Raw genomic sequence first — 19,377 nt, 5'->3', positions numbered from 1 at the left:
CTAGAATATACAACTATGTACTGGCACTTTGGTGAGGGGAAAAAAAGAGAGGAAGATTGGCAACAGATGTTAGCTCAGGGCCAATCTTCCCCAGCAATAAAAAAAAAAAAAGTACAGCAATCACTCTAACTTGTTCTCCTTCATTTAGAAAAATTAGTGTCAGATGTGGTCAGCCAACTGAAGAGCGTGTTGACTTGTGATAAGATTATCTGTGAAGTCAGTACAGGTGTGATGGGTGTTGTAATAAACTACTGGCAGTGGTCTCTTTGTGGGGTTGATGGGGCAGAAACAGATTCAAGATCTGTCTCCATTCACTGAGTTGAAGGCTACATCCACATCTATGAAGACGACATAGAGAAGCTTCCTTGCAGGACTGAATACGAGTGGACTCTTACTTGATGGCTGGTGATTTCTTTTGGGAGCATGAATCTTGGAGGAGGGAGGAACAGTCTCAAATAGATTTTTTAAAATTAATGTATTCAGAAGATGTTAGTCACATGACTTGTAGACCACAATCATCAATGGTCTGCTTATTTCCTCTTGAAATATTTAAAATATAAATATTCTAATTCAATCCAGCAGGAAAAGCCTGTGCTGTAAAGATGGATACATAATTGGATCCAAAAGGCTACTTACTCCTTCATTTAAAAATGGCCTGCTTGTCTTAACTTTTCCTTTCAGTTTTTTTTCTTTCTTTTTTGGTTTTGGTTTTTGCTCATAATAATAAATGTTGCCACTTACTGAGAAGAACTATACACCAGGACTCATGCCAAACACTTCCTATCTGCCTTTCTCAGACCGTCCCATTTTACAGAACAAAGCTGAGGCTCAGGTGAGGCATTTTGTTGAATCCAGGCCTTTCTGACTCCACAGAGCTTAGTTTTTTCTCTTTTTTTGTAATTGTTTCATTGAGATATAATTCATTTAAAGTGTACAATTCAATGATTTTTAGTATATTCACAGAGTTGTGTGACCATCACTAAGTCAATTTTGGACATTTTCATCACCTCGAATCCTGTATCCTTTAGCTGTCACTCCCATCTCATCTTCCCATCCCCCAGCCCTAGGCAACATGAATCTACTTTCTCTGTCTCTATAGATTTGCCTATTCTGGACATTTCATGTAAATGGAATCATGTGTTGTATGATCTTTTTCATTTTTAAAAGAACCAGAAGTGTACAAAATGGAATTACTCACAATCCGTGGCTCATAAAGCAGTCGACATTAGTCCATGAAGGGTGTGCCACTTAATCCAAAAACTAGACCACTAACCATAATTTACTATCCCCTGATGTGCTTTTCCTCTGTCCTATTCCTCTGCCTCTCCCATTCAGAGCTGACCACTCCGAGTGGGAGTTTTGTTTGTATTCCCTTCTTTATATATAGTTTCACCACTCTCTATATGCATTCATAAACATTTTGTTCATAAATTTGAACTTTATTGTTTCAACTCTACATAGTCATAAATTAGTACATTGGGACTCATTTCTTTCATTCAATATTATATTATTGAGATTCATCTATGTTGGTGCATAAATCTATAGTTTATTCATTTTCCTTTATGTGACTCTACCATAATTTACCCATTCTCATGCCAATGGGCATTTGCGGGTTTTTTCCAGTTTTTTTGCAATTATGAACAGTGCTACTTTTTCATGGTGTACACGTACAAGCATTTCTCTTGAGTAAATACCCAAGAATGGTATTGGTAAATGGCAGCACACGTAAATGTTTTCTAAAATGACTGCAACATTTTACAGTCCCATCGGCCATTATAACAGACCCTGTTGATACATCCTCTTCAACCTCAGTATTGTCAGACATCTTAAGTGTTGCTAATTGAGTCTAAACTGGTATTTCATCACGCTCTTGATTTGCATTGCCAATTCATGTTTATCGTCCATGTTTTCCCTCTTCTGTGAAATACCTGTTCTTGCCTTTGCCCATTTTTACCTACTGGATTCTTTGTCTTGTTCTTATTGATTTGAATTTATTTTAACTTTTGTCAGTTTATATGTGTTGCAAATACTTCTTTCTGATAGTAGACTGCATTTAGTTTTCTTTAAGCTATCATTTGACAGGCAAAAGGTCTTAATTTTATCATAATTGAATTTGCATGTCTTCTAATCTAGACAAAATACATGAGACAATCGTTTTCAGGCAGTAGACAACAGGCAACACAATACTGGGCTTACTGAAGCAATGAAATCACGAAGTAAGTTCCATTAGTCCAACTTCTCCACCTAAGGACGATTTCCCAAAAGCAGCACATTGGGCTGGAGTCCAAGCAGAGCATGGCAGTCCCACAAAGCTGGTGAGGCAGAGATCAGACTTTTGAGCAGCTGAGGCAGCCAGCATCTTCAAGGCAGTACAGCAGCAGGGAGGGAACTGGCAGAGGGAGTATTCCAAGTGCGTGTGGGGATTGCCTTCAAGTCCTCGGCTGACGGCTGGGTTGCACAGCTTGACAGATGGGTGTATTTTAGTGGGAAGCATTAACTCATCTATTATACAATTTTGATATTTCAGAGGTTTCCAGGAGGAAACAAGACTTTAGTTCCTGTTATTTAGTGTCTAAAGTAGTCATGATAGATGGTTAGTTAACATTTATTGAGCATTAATTATAGCTCTTTTATTCTTCATAGCAATCCAATGAGATAAAATCTATTGTCTCCAATCTACAGGTGAAGAAATGGAGAGCGCTTAGTAACTGGCCCAAGAAGTCACGGAACTACCAAATGGTAACCCAGGATTCAAACCGAATGGTCTCCTGAGTCCCTACACTTGGCAAACACTTGCCAAGACACTGCTTCCTAGGAGATAGGCACACTTGGTCCCTAACTTTCATGAATTTTCTTCAGTTCAGCTCAATGAATATTTCATGAGCTAGAAATTCTGTTCGCTGTTGGTGATATAGACGTTAGTAAGCCTAGTATAATACACTATTGAGAAAGACAGATGGACAAAGATAATGAAACGACGTTGCGATTTGCTAAGAGGCTATATTGGGAAGGACTCTACACAGGGTGAGGACACAGAACGGGCAGCTACCGAGCCTGGCAGAGTGAGGAGAGGTGCGGCTTCGGCTGACAGCCTCTGGGCTATGGATCCCCTCTATTCTTTTCCTTGCTACCCAGCTCAAGCCTGGCATGTTATACTCACTGACTGAACTGGGAGGCAGCACAGAGGTGCAGCCAGAGCAGGATCTTTGGAACCACACTAACTGGGTTAGGAGCCTGGTGTCAACCCTGTCAGCTGGGGCCTTGGGCAAGTTACCTAATCTGCAAGGACCCCACTTTCTTTCTTGGTAAGACAGGGACAGTTCCTAGGGTTGTGGTGATGACATGATGAGATGTAAAGCCCCAGCATGCTTGATAAGCTTTAGCAATTATTATTCATGAAACTGCCTGCCTTTAACCTTAGTGGACCTAAAAAGAAATTTCACGGTTGTTGACTCACACTGCTCTCGCTGCACAATTAGATATGAACACTTGATACAAAAATTTCAAGCAACTAAGCTTTCTGTGAGAACCAAGAACCACATCTACTCATCTCTCTTTCATTCTCCCCTCCGTGTGCATGAGAGTTCATAAATCCCATTACTTTGGACTAAAGGTTTCAGGGAAGAGAGGCCCTGACGATCTTGGCCTGTGCTTTGTGATGATGTCCACATCCTCTGCGAGTTTCATTCCTAAGGTGTTGCTCTTATACAGAACTCCTATACAACCCAGTCATGGACTCCCACAGTGAAGCTGGCCCTATTCAGGTGGTAGCTTTAACTTGGTTTATTTTGGTTCTGTGGGGCACCTCCTTGTTTCATACGTATTATAAGGTTGGGTACTTATTTGTTGATAGTCATTTCTGACTAAGTATAAAATACTGAATTAAATTATTGACAAAGCATAATTTGTCCCCCAATTTTCTTGCAGAGGGTTTAAAATTAATAGGAACACAAGCCAATGGGGAAAATGTGTGGTTTGCCATCTAAAATTGCACTTGCACTGAAGTCAGCGAGCCTTACTGGAACTCAAATACTAGTTATCTGAACAGTCAATGTGTAAGAGCCAAGACAGTTTTGAAGAAGCACTCTACCAGTTATGACAACATGTTATAAAGCTCAGCTCATATTCCGGGAAAGTTGTTCTTGGCTTCTGAGCCAAGCTTTCCCACTGGGCTTACTGTGTGACCCCGGGACACGATTTCACTGGCAAGGTCTCCTCCACTGTCCAGCTGCCTACTGTGCATCCTAGTTTCCAAGAGAAAGGAGAGGACACAGGAGTTCTAAAGCATGTCTTAGGTTGCTGTGCCAGGCAAACAAACCAACCTAGAGTCTTTTAAGTAGGGCCAGCACCCGCTGAAGCAGCTAGCCCGCTCTACCCTCTCTAAGCCGAATCATCCCTGAGTTAAAGGTACCCCTCCAAGGGCCGGCCCAGTGGCGCAGTGGTAAAGTGCACATGTTCTGCTTCGACGGCCCAGAATTCACTGTTTGGATCCCGGGTACGGACACGGCACCACCTGGCAAGCCATGCTGTGGTAGGCGTCCCACATATAAAGTAGAGGAAGATGGGCACGGATGTTAGCTCAGGGCCAATCTTCCTCAGCAAAAAGAGGAGGATTGGCAGCAGTTAGCTCAGGGTTAATCGTCCTCAAAAAAAACAAAGGGTACCCCTCCATCAGAAGGTCTCTTAGCACCAAACTGCCAGGACTTTTACCCAAAGAGAAAGGAGGAGGAGTCCTTTCCCAAATCCTTCTGTTTCCAAAATTCCTCAACAGAATCCATCACCAATATATTCTTCATGGTGGTAAACCTGACGTGGATCATTTAGAACCTAAAAGAAGAATGTAAATTCACTGAACAGTACCATGAGTTATATTCACTATGCAACAGTCAGAGGCAAATTATCTACAAAGCAGTAACTGCCGTAGAACTGGATTCTCTAATCAAATACATTTTTTATTCGAAGATTATTCCTTAATAAATGTTACATTTAACGGTACGAAAAGGAAAAATAAAATATTTGCAAAGAGCAAAGACAGTGAGACTGTTTCTCTAGCCATAACAGACAGTAAAAGAAATGTAAAAAAATATATAAAAATAACTTTTTTGTAGCCATAAAACTGGCTTCTTGAAACACCAAATAAATAAATACATTCGATAACTACCTAGCGAGCTGCTACACTGTAGCTACTGATCGGAAATAACTAAAATTCCGTATCAGAGTCCTGGATTTACGATACTGTATTTTTTCACTAATTTCTTCATCCGCTTAATTTTCTTCCTGAAGACTTGATGATCTTGTTTTGAAATATACCGAAAATATCTACAACCTAAAAAATAAAACAAAGCAACATGAAAAAAAAAAACAGAGTTTTAATACGAATCAAATTGTTCAAGTGTATTTCTTCATTTTTAAAATTTGCTTCAGTTTCTGGCATACCAATGACCATGAAAATAGACTGATTTGTATTATCTATACTCATAGGTCCTACGCACATTCTAAGAGCTGTCACCAATGAAATGTACTGCTTCCCACATACGATGATGTTTCTCCTCCATCATAATTAAAGTATAAACTTTAGCTTGTTCCTACTTTGCCTCCCAAACCCTAGTTAAGGTGAGATGCTTATTATATACATTCACATATTAAATGAGCTTCTCCAAACCAAATTACTAAAGGTTCCTTCTCAAGGTTAGCTTATAAAACAGCCAAGAGGCATTCATAATAAGAGACTAATCTGAGGAGAACCTCGACGGGAAGGATTAGAATAAATCAGTCGTAGGTTAGAAGAGATCAGAAATTGTCTCCTCACTCCAGCCATCAGGCGGGCAGCTGGACGGCGATAATGCAGGAGCCTGGCACTCAGCAGAACTTCCACCTGCTTCTCACAGAACTACAATGGTAAGAGGATCACTTGTTAAATATTTCAGAGACATGAAGCAAACTCAGGATCCATTTTTCCATTCAACAGTGATTTCTCCAGCCTCTATAGCCTTAGGCACGGTACCAGGTAAACTGTGACAGGAATGAATGGTCACTCTTTGTAATTTCAAAATCATCCAAGAGCTACGTCTAGATGAAAAGAAAACAAAGCCATGTACCTTTTCCTGATAATACTCCAGCCACCAAGGCCTTCTCACAAGCCAACGCTTTATCCTCCTTCCAATCACTTTTTGCCCAAAAGTAGCTGAAGTGAAAGCCTGGCCACCAGTTTTTCCTGGAGCTCCACTCTTCTTGAACCCAGGCCAGGTGACTCCTGGAAAAGAAAAAGGTCAAAAGGGAAGGCCAATGATGAGGACAGATCTATAGTGTCAGAATCTGACCTTGAGTATAGTCTATGGAAAGATGACAAGGAAAACGAATTTCTGAGCATGGCCATGGTATATAGCACACGCATGAAAGCAAACCCTTTTCAGTCCTCCTTGATCTTCACAGCCCATTTTCCATCTAACTAACCAGTGAGTTCCATACAGCACAGCGGTTAACAGCACAGACTCTGAACTCAAAAATCCTAGATTCACATCTCAGATCTTCCATTTACTTACTATCTGTGTGATCCTGGGCAAGGTGCTTAACCTCTCTGAGCCTCAACTTCCCTGAGGATATTAACGGTACCCATCTCATAGCATTGTTATTAGGATTAAATTGGTCCAGTAGTATAACATTCTCATGTAAAGTCCCTGGCATGCTGTCTGGTACACAGTAAATGTTTAATGAATGTCAGCTATTATTATCATTACTTAAAAGTTACTTTAAAACCTCACTTTAAATTATATATGCTACAAAGAATTACTATCCAAGTTAAGATGCCATTTTTATACAAATACATGAACACACAGGTTTGGCAGTTGAACCCAGACAATGCTAAGTGTTCATCAATAATTTAATTGAGCAAATACTTATTTAGCACCTATTTGCACCCTGTGGCAGAACTTTCAGAAGTTCAAAAATGAACAGTACATTTCTCTGCCTTCAAGAACCTTCTGGTTAGCAGGGGTTTACACAGTGTGTTAGAGGTGGAAAGTGGTTTCCGATGAGTACACCAACATTTCACACCAAAGACATTCTATAATCAGCACTGTGCTAGCTCCACGGTCAAGTCAGAGCTGAAGCCTGAAACAAGTTCCCACAGATGATGAATTTCCTAACCTACTAAAACGATGTAATAAGTAAATGAAACTTAATTTTGTGATGTCCTTTCTTCTCACACACAGTGACAATGACAAAGGGCCACTCCTTTTCTTCTGCTCAAAATGTGGCAGTGATGAAATTATGATCACAGGTATAGTTTCAGATACCCAGCTCACAATGGGCTTAATAAATATTTGTTGAATGAATAACCTACACTGATCTAAGGAGACCCTAACAACCCCACTGAAAACAGCGGGGAGGAAGCTGCCCCCCACGCCTTCTCAGAGCTGACGACACACAAACCACAAAGAGCTTACAAAGAGTCTAGCGATCTAGCAATGGGTGGGAGTGACCCCTTCTAGTCCTTATTTCCAATTTGAAAACACACAGATCCCCCCGTAGTGTGGTGTAAGGTATAGTACTTATTTCGATAGTGTAAAAAGATCTTGATAGAATTTTTGTATGTTATACTTGGGACTTTGTATTTCCTTGCTTCTGATGTACTCGGAAGAAAATAGCGGAAGACAAATTCAAGAAATCCAAAAAACCCACGCAAAGAACTTCACTTAAAAATTGACAGATACCAACTAAAATACTGGGAAACACTATTTATGCTGATCCAGTAGTAAACACTGTGTCTCTTACTTACCCCATTAAGGTCTGTCGGAGATACTTGGCCAAATATTTCCAAGCAGTTATATTTTTAGTGCATCCAGCAAAATCTAGGACTCCAAATAACACCTCCAACCCCAGCTTGTGGTGTTCTTCTTTTTCTGCAATGGTCACAACAGTTAGAGTTTCCTTTAGGTATTGAAGTGCACAAAGCTGAAAAACACCTTCAGTTGATAAAATACTACTGCATCCTGAGTCTTCTAGTTTGGTTAACAGCTTAAAATAATTCATGATGCTCGTACTCTCCTGAAATGAATCTGAACAATCTAATAATTTAGTCCATGCTAATGAATTCAGGGGTTAGTGTGGTCTCTATATGGGTTATATTCTACTGAGAACACTGTTTAAAATAACTGCCCTATTTGGACATTTTATAGTTCTCTTTTCCTGGAAGAACTGAGTAGTCCCAGTACCTATTGGACTTAAGCTAATTTTCTCCTATGAAGAAGTCCGTTCTTCTACATACTGAGCTGAAACCCAGTAGGGATTAAAATGAGGTGAATTATATAAATTAAAGATATTTCTCTCTTGCTAATTATTGACTAATGTTCTATTGCAGGGGTCAGCAAACTTTCTGGAAAGGGCCAGACGAAATATTTAAGCCATACAGTCTGGGTCACAACCATGCACCTCTGCTGCTGTAATGCAAATGCAGCCACACACAATATGAAAACCAACGGATGTGGTTGTCCTCCAGCACAACCTGACTGATAAAGACAGGCGAGGGGTGGATCTGGCCCATGGGCCACTGTTTGCTATCTCTCGCCTACAGCTTACCTGTGCAAAGAGATGTAAAACAAAAATTATTTACCTGATTTTCTCAGTAATCTATGGAATTCTAACATCAGTTTATGAGATGGTACAATCTGATACAAAATCTGGAAGAAAGAATAATCTTGTAATTTTACATATTCTCAAATTTCAGCTTACTTTCAAGTTCTTACTGTCTAATATGCCCTCAGGAAATGAGGCAAGGATTTAAAAGATACTTTGCTTTTATCCAGTTTCAATTTGGGTATAGAAAGGTGTTCTATGTAAAGCTTTTTTTAAAAAAAATTCTCCACTAACAACAAGATAGTCACGGGGGTGGGGGAAAGAGATGGGGACATTTTAGTTTCTCCTTACTCATTTTTATACCATTTACCACACGTAAAACCTTAATTTCTTTTCAGAAACCAGGACTGAGAAAAAAATAAAGGAAAACAAGAATCACCATCACACAGAAAAGATATTTAATGCTTATTGATCACAAGATGTCACAGAATAATTATATAAAACAAAAAACTCAGAAAGGCATGAATGACTATTTTGGAAGACTGTGTTCAGGAACACAATACAGAGAAAGGATTCGAGTAAATATTTATACAACCTTTTCACACAATAGGGAGAAATTAAAGATTCTTCTTTTTAAGAATAGGAAGGACTATTTCTATGAATATTCGAAAAATGGGATTTTAAGAAAAACTGTAATTCTTATTTCAACACACTTAATATTAGAAATGCATTAATTCTGTCTGTTTGCTGAGGCCCTCCGACCTTACACTGAAATAATTTCCTACAAAATGAAAAGTAAATTTCATTAATTTCTCTTAATAATTTTTGAAAAGAAGATCAATCAATCAAGATCAATATTCTAATATTCTCATATCAGAGAGAATTATTAACAGTCGGTTCCTGTGAAATCACATCTGTCTTATGATTTAAGGAATTCTGCATATGACTTAATTCATTTAGATTTTTTTAAAACGTTTTATTGAAATATAACATAAGGAATAGAAATGAATACAAATGCTGAATGTGTCCTTCAATAAACTTTCACAAAGTTATACACACTCGTGTAACAAGCACCCAGATCAAAAAACAGAACATTATCAGAATTCTAGAAGTCTTCCATCAGTTTTGGGAAATTCTTAGCCGTTACCTCCTCAAATACTGGCTTTTTTGTTGGTTGCAATATCTGCTCTGGCCCTGTTCTCTCTCTCTTTTCCCTGGGACTCCAATTATTAATACAGTCGCGTGGCACATAACATTTCAGTCAGCGACGGACTGTATGTACAACGGTGGTCCCATAAGACCAGTACCATACAGCTAGGTGTGCAGTGGGCTACACCACCCAGGTTTGTGTAAGTCACTCTACGATGTTCACACAACAGCAATATCACCTAATGACGCATTTCTCAGAACGTATCCCCATTGTTAAGTGACGCATGACTGCATGTCAGACCTTGTCACCAAGTCTTTGTACACTCTTTTCTGCCCTTTTTATCCTTTTGTTTCCGTGCTTTAGCCTGATATTTTCTATATGGTCCATTAATCCTCTCTTCTACTATGTTCCATTGGTGATTAAACCCAGCTATTGAGTTAATTTCAAATAGTGAAGTTTTCAAAAGGAAAAACGGAACTTCTCTAAATCTATCTTGTCATGAACATAAATAAGCGTTCAACACAGTTATTCTCTGTTATACTTTAAAAAGTCTTTTCAGAAACACCATTGGTAATTGACAATCCGAATGAAGTCACCATCTTGCTATGTTCTAACTATCTGTAATCTTTTGTTGTACAAATGGGTAAAAGGAAACCTTGGAGGGTAAGGTTAGAAGAGCAACTTCCAAAGTATTATGCAGTAAAACAAAGCCTGTTAAAAACTTCACAAAATGTACAGTTTCCACATCTGAGGGTTTGATAATGTCAATTTTAATGAACATGTAAGTACACATTAGAGCTAACTGGCTTTTTCAAAGAAGACTGATAGATAAGGATTTTTCTCAGTCATCTGTTTAGGTTAAAAAGGACCTTTCTTTTTCTTCCTCCTCTAAAATATCATGTCAAAAACCAACCACAAAATATATAAAGAACTCCTACAATCCAACAACAGAAAGATAAATCACCCAATTCAAAAAAAGGCAAAGGACTTGAAAAGACATTTCTCCAGAGAAATACAGATAGCCATTGAGCACATGAAAAGTTGCTCAATATCACCAGCCATTAGAGACACGCAAATCAAAACCACAATGAGATGCCACTTCACATCCATCAGGACAGCTATTATCAATTAAAAGAAAAAAAACAAGTGTTGGTGAGGTTGTGGAGAAATTTAAATCCTCAAGCATTGCTGGTGGGAATGTAAAATAATGCAGCTGCTGGGAAAACAGTCTGATGGTTCCCCTAAAGGTTAAACAAAGAATTACCACATGATCCAGCAATTCCACTCCTAGATATACACCCAAAACAAGCGAAAGCAGGGAAACACATACTTGTACACTCATGTTCACAGCAGCATTATTCACAACAGTCAAAAATTGGAAACAACCCAAATGTCTATCAACAGATGAATGGACGAACAAAATGTGTAATATATAAACAAAAGAATATTATTCAGCTTAAAAAGGAAGGAGATTCTGATCATGCTATAACGTAGATGAATTCTCAAAACATGCTAAACGAAATAAGCAAGACATAAAAGGACAAATACTGTATGATTCCACTTAGATGAGGCTCCTAGAACAGGCAGATTCATTGAGACAGAAAGTAGACTAGAGGTTACCAGGGGGCTGGGGGTCGGGGTTGTGGGGACTTACTGTGCAAAGGATATGGAGTTTCTGTTTGGGACGATGAAATAGTTCTGGAACTGGATAGTGGTGATGGGTGCACAAAATTCTGAACATACTTAATGTCACTAAAGTGTGCACTTACAAATAAATGGTAAATTTTATGTTACGCATACTTTACCACCACAACAAAAAACTTTTAAAGCAATACCACGTACAGTAACCATCCAAAACATGAAACGCTTAGGGATAAATTTAACAAAATATATACAATCAAAACTACAAAACATTTCAGAAAGAAATAAAAGACCTAAATGAATGGCAAATGATGGACAGACATATCATGTCCAGTTTGGAACCATCAATTTGTTAAGATGCCAACTCTTTCAGAATTCATCCACAGGTTCAAAATCCTAGCAAGATTTTCTTGAAGCAACAAATTGATTTAAAAATGTATATGGAAAGTCAAAGAACATAGAGAAGCTAAAAACAACTTTGGAAAAAGACAAATTTGTACGACTTTCATGGTATGATTCCAAAACTTGCTATAAAACTACAGTAATCACGATATGTGGTATTGGCATATGATGGAAATATACATCTATACAATATAGATGTAGAGAAATAGAGGTAGAGAAATATACTCTATACAATAGAGTCCATATCTATGATCAATTGATTTTCAACAAAGTTAAAAATGTAACTCAACAGGAGAAGAAGGGTAGTCTGTTCAATAAATGGTGCTCAAAAAATCATATGGAAAATAATGAACCTTGACTCTGACCTCATACTACACAAAAAAAGTAGGTGAAAATCTATCATAGACCTAAACAAAATTATAATGCTTCTAGGGAAAAAAAAAAGAGAATCTTCATTATCTTGAGGTAGGCAAAGATTTCTTAGACAAAAAGTACTAACTATAAAAGAAAAATGAATAAACTATACTTCATCAAAATTACAAATTTCTGTTCTTTGAAAGATAGTGTTAGGAAAACCAAAAGGTAAGCCACGGACTGGAAGAAAATATTCACAATCCATTTATCTGACAAAGGACTTGTATCCAGATTATACTAAAAACTTTCAAATCAGTAAGAAGGCAACCTTCCAAAAAAACAGACAAAACATTTGAACAGACACTTCACAAAAGAAGATACAGGTGGGGCCGGCCTGGTGGCTTAGCTGTGAAGTTTACACACTCCGCTTCGGCGGCCCACGGCCACCGGTTTGGATCCCAGGCGCAGACCTATGCACCACTTATCAAGCCATGCCATGGCAGGCATCCCACATATAGAATAGAGGAAGACGGGCACAGATGTTAGCTCAGAGCCAATCTTCCTCAGCAAAAAAGAGGAGGATTGGCAGTGGATGTTAGCTCAGGGCTAATCTTCCTCAAAAAAAGAAGATACAGGAATAGCCAACAGGCATATTAAAAGATGCTCAACGTCATTCGTCATTAGGGAAACACAAATTAAAACCACAGTGAGACACCACTACACACCTACTAGAATGGCTATAATTCAAGACTAACAATATCAAATGTTGATGAAGATGTAGAGAAATTGAACTTTCACACATCACTGGTGGGAATATCAATGGTACAGTCACTCCAGAAAACATCTAGGCAGTTTCTTAAGAAGTTAAACGTATACTTTCCAGCAATTCTACTCTTAGCCAACTACCCAGGAAAAATGAAAATATATGTGCACACAAAGATTTGTATATGAATGTTGACTGTAGCATTCATAGTAGCCAAAAAGTGCAATAACCCAAATGTTCGTCACGAAATGCATGTATAAAAATGGACTACTACTCAGCAGTAATAAGGAACAAATTACTGATATGATATGGATGAATCTCAAAAACATGACGCTGAGCAAGAAAAGCCACACAAAAAAAGGAGTACATACTGTAAGATTTCATTTATATGAAATTCTAGAAGAGGTAAAATTAATCTATAGTCACAGAAAGCAGATCAGTGATTACCTGGGGCCAGGAATACTGGGGGGAATGAAGGACTTTCTGGGGTGATGGAAATGTTCGCTATCTTATCCTGGTGGTTACATGGATGTATATATTTGTTAAAATGCATCCAAGTGCACACTTAAAATAAGTGCTTTACTACATGTAAATTATATTTCAAAAAGGTCCTTTTTAAAAAACAGCAATGCAGAACTTTCCAACCAGGGTGGCAAAGGGTTTCTGAAATACTGATCCTCGCCCCTCAGTCTCTCTTGGGCAGGGGGTGGCAGAATGATAGTGGGGGGTCTCCTGGCCCTGCAGCCTCCTGTTTACCTCAGTGTACCCCACACACATTGTCATTTTATGGGTGCTATAATACGGAAGTTGGAAAGCAATGACATAAGAATGTTTTAAAGTAGATCCCCAATCCTGTTCAAACAATGAATAAAAATTCTATACCTTAAGCACACTTATCAGTTTCTCCCTTGGTGCCTTCTCTCTCTTGAGAAAGTTGTATAAGTAGATATGAGCATTTGGATTCGATGGGAACTTCTCATCATAGGCATAATTGGTGAGAACCTCTCGGGCTCCATCTTGATCCCCATAGAATTCCAGCATCTATATAAAATGAGTCATAATATCTTAGCTAAACTCTGTAAGATAGCTACATGAAAGATAATGCACAACTTAACTTTATTGATGGGTACAAAAAATTATAAAAGTGACAAGTAGTATATACTGTTTAGGGAACCAGAGTAATGACAGCTTTTGCTTTCACCAGCACAGGTTACAACCTCTATGGAACACAGAAGATCAGCTGCAACCCTTAGGGTTTCTCATTTTTTCTTTAGCATATTTTGTTACTGAAAAATGCAGCAACTTCAACCTAAGAACTGTTTCTATAAAAAATAAAGTTCTCAAAGTAGGGCACACTAACAACGGAAAAAAGACCATAGAATGTCGCTCACCTCAGTGCCCTACATAACTTTAGGCACAAAAGGAGTAAATGGAAATTATAATTCCATTCACCTCATTCCCTTCCTTACACAGGAATTTCCAGATTTACTGTCATATGGTTCCAGAGATTATCTTCTGACAACACAATTATCACTTAAGCACTCATGAAACTTTCAAAAAGCAAATTATTTTAACAAACAGACAGAGAACAGACTGGGGGTTACCAGATGGGGAGGGAGTGGGGGGGAGGGCAAAAGGGGTAAAGGGGCACATATGTACAGTGTTGGATGGAAATGAGACTTTTGGTGGTGAACAGAATGCAGTCTATACAGAAATCGAAATATAATGATATACACCGAACATTTATGAAATGTTAGAAACCAATGTGACCTCAAAAAAATAAATAAGTAAAAAAAAAAAAAAAGGCAAAATATTTTGATGATTTATTCCTACTGCCAAGGCCCCCTGTTCTTTCACAATGACCCTGGGATAGCAGGACATCCTTATGAACTTCCTAAAAGGTATTATCTTCATCCCATACATTGTGACCTACTTTTGGATTTCTGTCCCCTTCTCTTCTATACCCCTTCAAATCATAAAAGATCTTTCTGCTTTTCTTTTAAACTCAATACGAATAACATAGAATCGATATTTACAACTACGTTGTTATTTATTTTATAAATATTTGGCCATGACATGTTATCCAGTGGTGAAATAAACACAGGATAACATTTAAAGTACTCTAGTAAAATAAACAAAAATTATTCAGACCAAAGAAAAGACATCATGTTCTTTTTTTCTTAAACCATTTTCTCCATTAAGTATCTTCTGATCAATAAAGATTAGGTTTAAAACCAAATGAAACTAATAAAACTGTATAAAAAGTCTACTTACCTCTACATAACCCTTCACAAAAGGGTCCCAAACTCCAGGAATTTGAATCAATGCACCAAGGTTTACAGACGTCTTCCAGCTGTGGTCGAGCATATTCTGGGACGCTGTGTTGTACGCATAATCATCCTTATCTGCCCAGAGAAAAGAGATTTTGAAAAGTCATGCAGTATTGAGGACTTTTGCTGAATTAGTAATCAATAAACTACCCACAAGGAAAGCTCAGGCCATAATGGCTTCACTAGGGAATTATAACTAACATTTAAAGAATAATACTAATTCTTCACAAACTTTTACCCCCCCAAAAAAACAACAGAAGGAACACCTCCCAACTTATTCTATGAGGCCAGTACCACCCTGATACCAAAACCAAAGAGAACACAAGAAAAGAAAACTATAGTCCACTATCTCTTATGAAGATAGATGCAAAACTTCTCAATAAAACACTAGCAAACTGAATCCAGCAACACAGAAAAAGGATTACAGACCATGCTCAAGTGGGATCTACTCCAGGAATGCAAAATTGTTTAACATCCCAAAATCAATTAATGCAAGACACCAAATCAACAGAATCAATGACAAAAACTATATGATCATCTCAACTAATGCAGAAAAAGCATTTGATAAAATTCAATAATCTTCATGATAAAAACACTCAACATCTAGGAATCGAAGGAACTTCCTCAATCTGATAAAAAGCATCTATGAAAAACCCACAGCTAACATCAGACTTAAAGGTGAAAGACTGCATGCGAGAGCAGATGTCCTCTCTTGCCACTGCTATTCAACCTTGTACTGGGGGGCCAGCCCTGTGGCCGAGTGGTTAAGTTCACACGCTCCGCTTCAGTAGCCCAGAGTTTCACTGGTTCAAATCTTGGGCGCGGACATGGCAGCGGTCATCAGGCCATGCTGAGGTGGCATGCCACATGCCACAACCAGAAGGACCCGCAACTAAAAATATACAACTATGTACTGGGGGCCTTTGGGGAGAAGAAAAAAAAATTAAGATTGGCAACAGATGTTAGCTCAGGTGCCAATCTTTAGCAACATTGTACTGGAGAGATTCTAGCCATGGCAAATAGGCAGAAAAATAATACAAAAGATTTCCAGATTGGAAAAGAAGTAAAACAATCTCTATTTGCATATGACATGATCTTGGACATAAAAAAATCCTAGGACTCCACTAAAAACTTACTGGAATTAACAAACGAGTTCAGTAAAGTGACAGGATATAAGAACACAATACGCAATAATTATAATAAGAATACACAATAATTAATTGTATGTCTATATAGTTGCTATGAACAATCCAAAAATGAAATTAGGAAAAAAATGCCATTTCCAATAGCATCAAAAACAATAAAATACTAAGGTATAAGTTTTACAAAAAAGATATGAAATTATACTCTGAAAAGTAAAATTGTTCAAAGAAATTAAAGAAGACCTAAATAAATGGAAAGACATCCCACGTACATGGGTTGGAAGACTTATCACAGTTAAATCAATTGATAGCTTCAATGCAATTCCTAGCAAAATCCCAGATGGCTTTTTTGCATAAACTGACAAGCTGATCTTCTAACTCATATGGAAATGCAAGGGACCAAGAACAGTCAAAACAATCTTTAAAAAAGAGGAACAAATTTGAAGGATTCACACTACGACTTCAAAAGTTACTATAAAGCTACGATAATCAAGACTGCACGATACAGACATAAGTACAGACATATGTAGACCAACAGAAGAGAATTTAGAGTCCAGGAATAAAACTTCGTACCTATGGGCAACCGATTTTTGATAAGGGTGCCAAGATAATTCAGTGGGAAAATAAGAGCCTTTTCAGTAAACAGGCTGGAACTACTGGATATCCACGTGCAAAATTACAAAGTTGGACCCCTACCTACCTCACGCCATATACAAAAATTCACTCAAAATGGATCAAAGACCAAAATGTAAAACTATAAAACTCTCAGAAGAAAACCTAAGTGTAAATCTTTGCGACCCTGGAGTGGGCAACGGTTTCTTAGATACGAAACCAAAAACACAAGCAATAAAGGAAAAAATAGATAAATTAAACTTAATCAAAATTAAAAACTTTTGTGCTTCAAAGAACATCATTAAGAAAGTGAAGATAATCCACAGCAATATTTGCAAATTATATATCTATCCGATAAGGGACTCATATCTAGAATATAGAAAGAACTCTTACAACTCAATAATAAAAAGACAAGTAATTCAATTAAAATAGGAGCAAAGGATCTGAATATAAATTTCTCCAAAGAAGATACACCAATGGACCATAAGCACATGAAAAGATGCTCAACATCATTAGCCACTAGGGAAATGTACACCAAAACCTCAGTAACATACTACGTCACCCTCACTAGGATGGCTATGATCAAGAAGACAGATAACGGCAAGTGTTGGCTAGGATGTGGAGAAATCATTACCCTCATATACTGCTGGTGGGAAAGTAAAATGGCATGGCCACTCTGGAAAACAGTCCAGTGGTTCCTCAAAAGGATAAACATAGAGTTACCATGACCCAGCAATTCCATTCTTAGGTACATAACCCAAGAGAAATAAAAACATAAATCCACACAAAAATTTATAAGTGAATGTTCATAGCAACATTATTCAAAATGGCCAAAAACTGGAAAAAAAACAAATGTCCATCAAATGATGAATGAATACATAAAATGTGGCATATCCATACAATGGAATGTCACTCGGCAATGAAAAGGAGTAAGTACCATAACAGGCTACAACATGGGTGAACCTTAAAAACATTGTGCTAAGTAAAAGAAGTCAGTGACATTTTATGATCCCATTTGTATGAAATGTCCAGAATAGACAGATCTCTAGAGACAGAGAGATTAGTGGTTGACTGGGACTGGGGGACACAGGGGAATTGAGAGTGACTGATAATGGGTACAGGGTTTCTTTTTAGGGTGGGGAAAATGTTCTCAAATTGATTAGGGTAAATGATGCACAACTGTGAAAACACTACAGTGCACTGAATTGTTCACTTCAAGTGGGTGAATCATATTGAGAATTGTATCTCAATTCTCAATAAAGCTGCTCCTAAAAAAAAACAGGAGAGATCACTACACCCAACAAATTGGATGATATGAAAAATCTGACAAGTACAAACAGTGAGAAAATACAGACAAAAGAAAATCCTCATCAGAATACTAGTGGAATATAAATTGGTAACCACGTAGGAAAGAGTTCAGCCTATGATATACTAAAGCTGAAGACACACATACTCTATGACAACAACTCTACTCACAGAAATTCATGCTTATGTATCAGTACACATGCCCAAGAATTTCAAAGCAGCACTATTTTATAAGAGCCCCAAACTATTAATAACCTAAATGGCTATCAATAAATAGAAGGAATAAACTGTGTAAATATCATACAATAAAATGTTTTACAACAATAAAAATGAATGAACTAGAGCTAATTCAACTATATGGATGCATGTTAAAACTAATGTTGACCAGGGCCAGCCCCGTGGCCGAGTGGTTAAGTTCACGCGCGCCGCTTCACAGGCCAGGGCTTGCCAGTTCAGATCCCAGGCGTGGACTTGCACACCACTTACCAAGCCGTGATGTGACAGGCATCCCACATATAAAGCAGAGGAAGATGGGCACAGATGTTAGCTCAGGGCCAGTCTTCCTCAGCAAAAAGTGGAGGACTAGCAGCAGACGTTAGCTCAGGGCTAATCTTGCTCAAAAAAAACAACTAATGTTGAACAAAGTATGCAAAGCCCAAAAGAATAAATACAGTGTGAATTTAAATATGACATTCAGATATAGGTAAAACTAAAATACAGTGTGTACAAATGCACTTGAGTGGTAAAAGTACTTTAAAAAGCAGGGAAGTGATCATCGTTAAAGTCAAGACAGTGGTTTTCTAGAGACGGAATGGGAGGAAGTGTGACCAGGAAGGCACACATGGGGACCTCCTAGGGGGACAGCAATGTTTTGTTCCTTAATCTAGGTGGTTGTTACACGGATGTTTGTTTTATAATAATTTATTCTATAACACATTTGTTTTGTATACTTTTTCTGTAAACAGTCATGCGTTGCTTAGCAACAGGGACACATTCTAAGAGATGTGTCGTTAAGGTGATTTCCCCTTGTGTGAACGTCATAGAGTGCACTTACACAAACCTAGATAGCATAGCCTCCTGCACATCTAGGCTATTTGGTATTAA

General features: G+C 38.0%; 1 protein-coding gene across 4 annotated transcripts in view; it reads right to left on the bottom strand.

The window, feature by feature from the left end:
- Positions 1 to 896: 896 nt before the first annotated feature.
- The window catches only part of LOC106829543 (TATA box-binding protein-associated factor RNA polymerase I subunit A), a 34,978-nt gene continuing 16,497 nt past the window's right edge, over positions 897 to 19,377 (bottom strand). For 2 of the 4 annotated variants that reach the window (XR_011499368.1, XR_011499369.1), the window contains exons 6-12: positions 15,159 to 15,289; positions 13,767 to 13,925; positions 8,612 to 8,678; positions 7,778 to 7,901; positions 6,099 to 6,253; positions 5,162 to 5,326; positions 897 to 4,827 (exon numbers count right to left, since the gene is read on the bottom strand). Coding sequence is in view for 2 of the 4 variants with exons in the window: in XM_044762657.2 (XP_044618592.1) it covers positions 5,214 to 5,326; positions 6,099 to 6,253; positions 7,778 to 7,901; positions 8,612 to 8,678; positions 13,767 to 13,925; positions 15,159 to 15,289 (749 nt within the window). In the remaining 2 variants the exon portion in view is untranslated. Of the gene's footprint in view, positions 4,828 to 4,931; positions 5,327 to 6,098; positions 6,254 to 7,777; positions 7,902 to 8,611; positions 8,679 to 13,766; positions 13,926 to 15,158; positions 15,290 to 19,377 lie in introns of those variants that run through there. The other 2 variants (XM_044762657.2, XM_044762658.2) reach the window with 1 other exon arrangement.

The sequence above is a fragment of the Equus asinus genome, chromosome 30 (genome assembly GCF_041296235.1).
Source record: "Equus asinus isolate D_3611 breed Donkey chromosome 30, EquAss-T2T_v2, whole genome shotgun sequence".
In the NCBI taxonomy this organism is placed as follows: Eukaryota; Metazoa; Chordata; class Mammalia; order Perissodactyla; family Equidae; genus Equus; species Equus asinus.
Note: the sequence above shows the minus strand (reverse complement) of the source record. Positions and strands in the feature narration are given on the sequence as shown.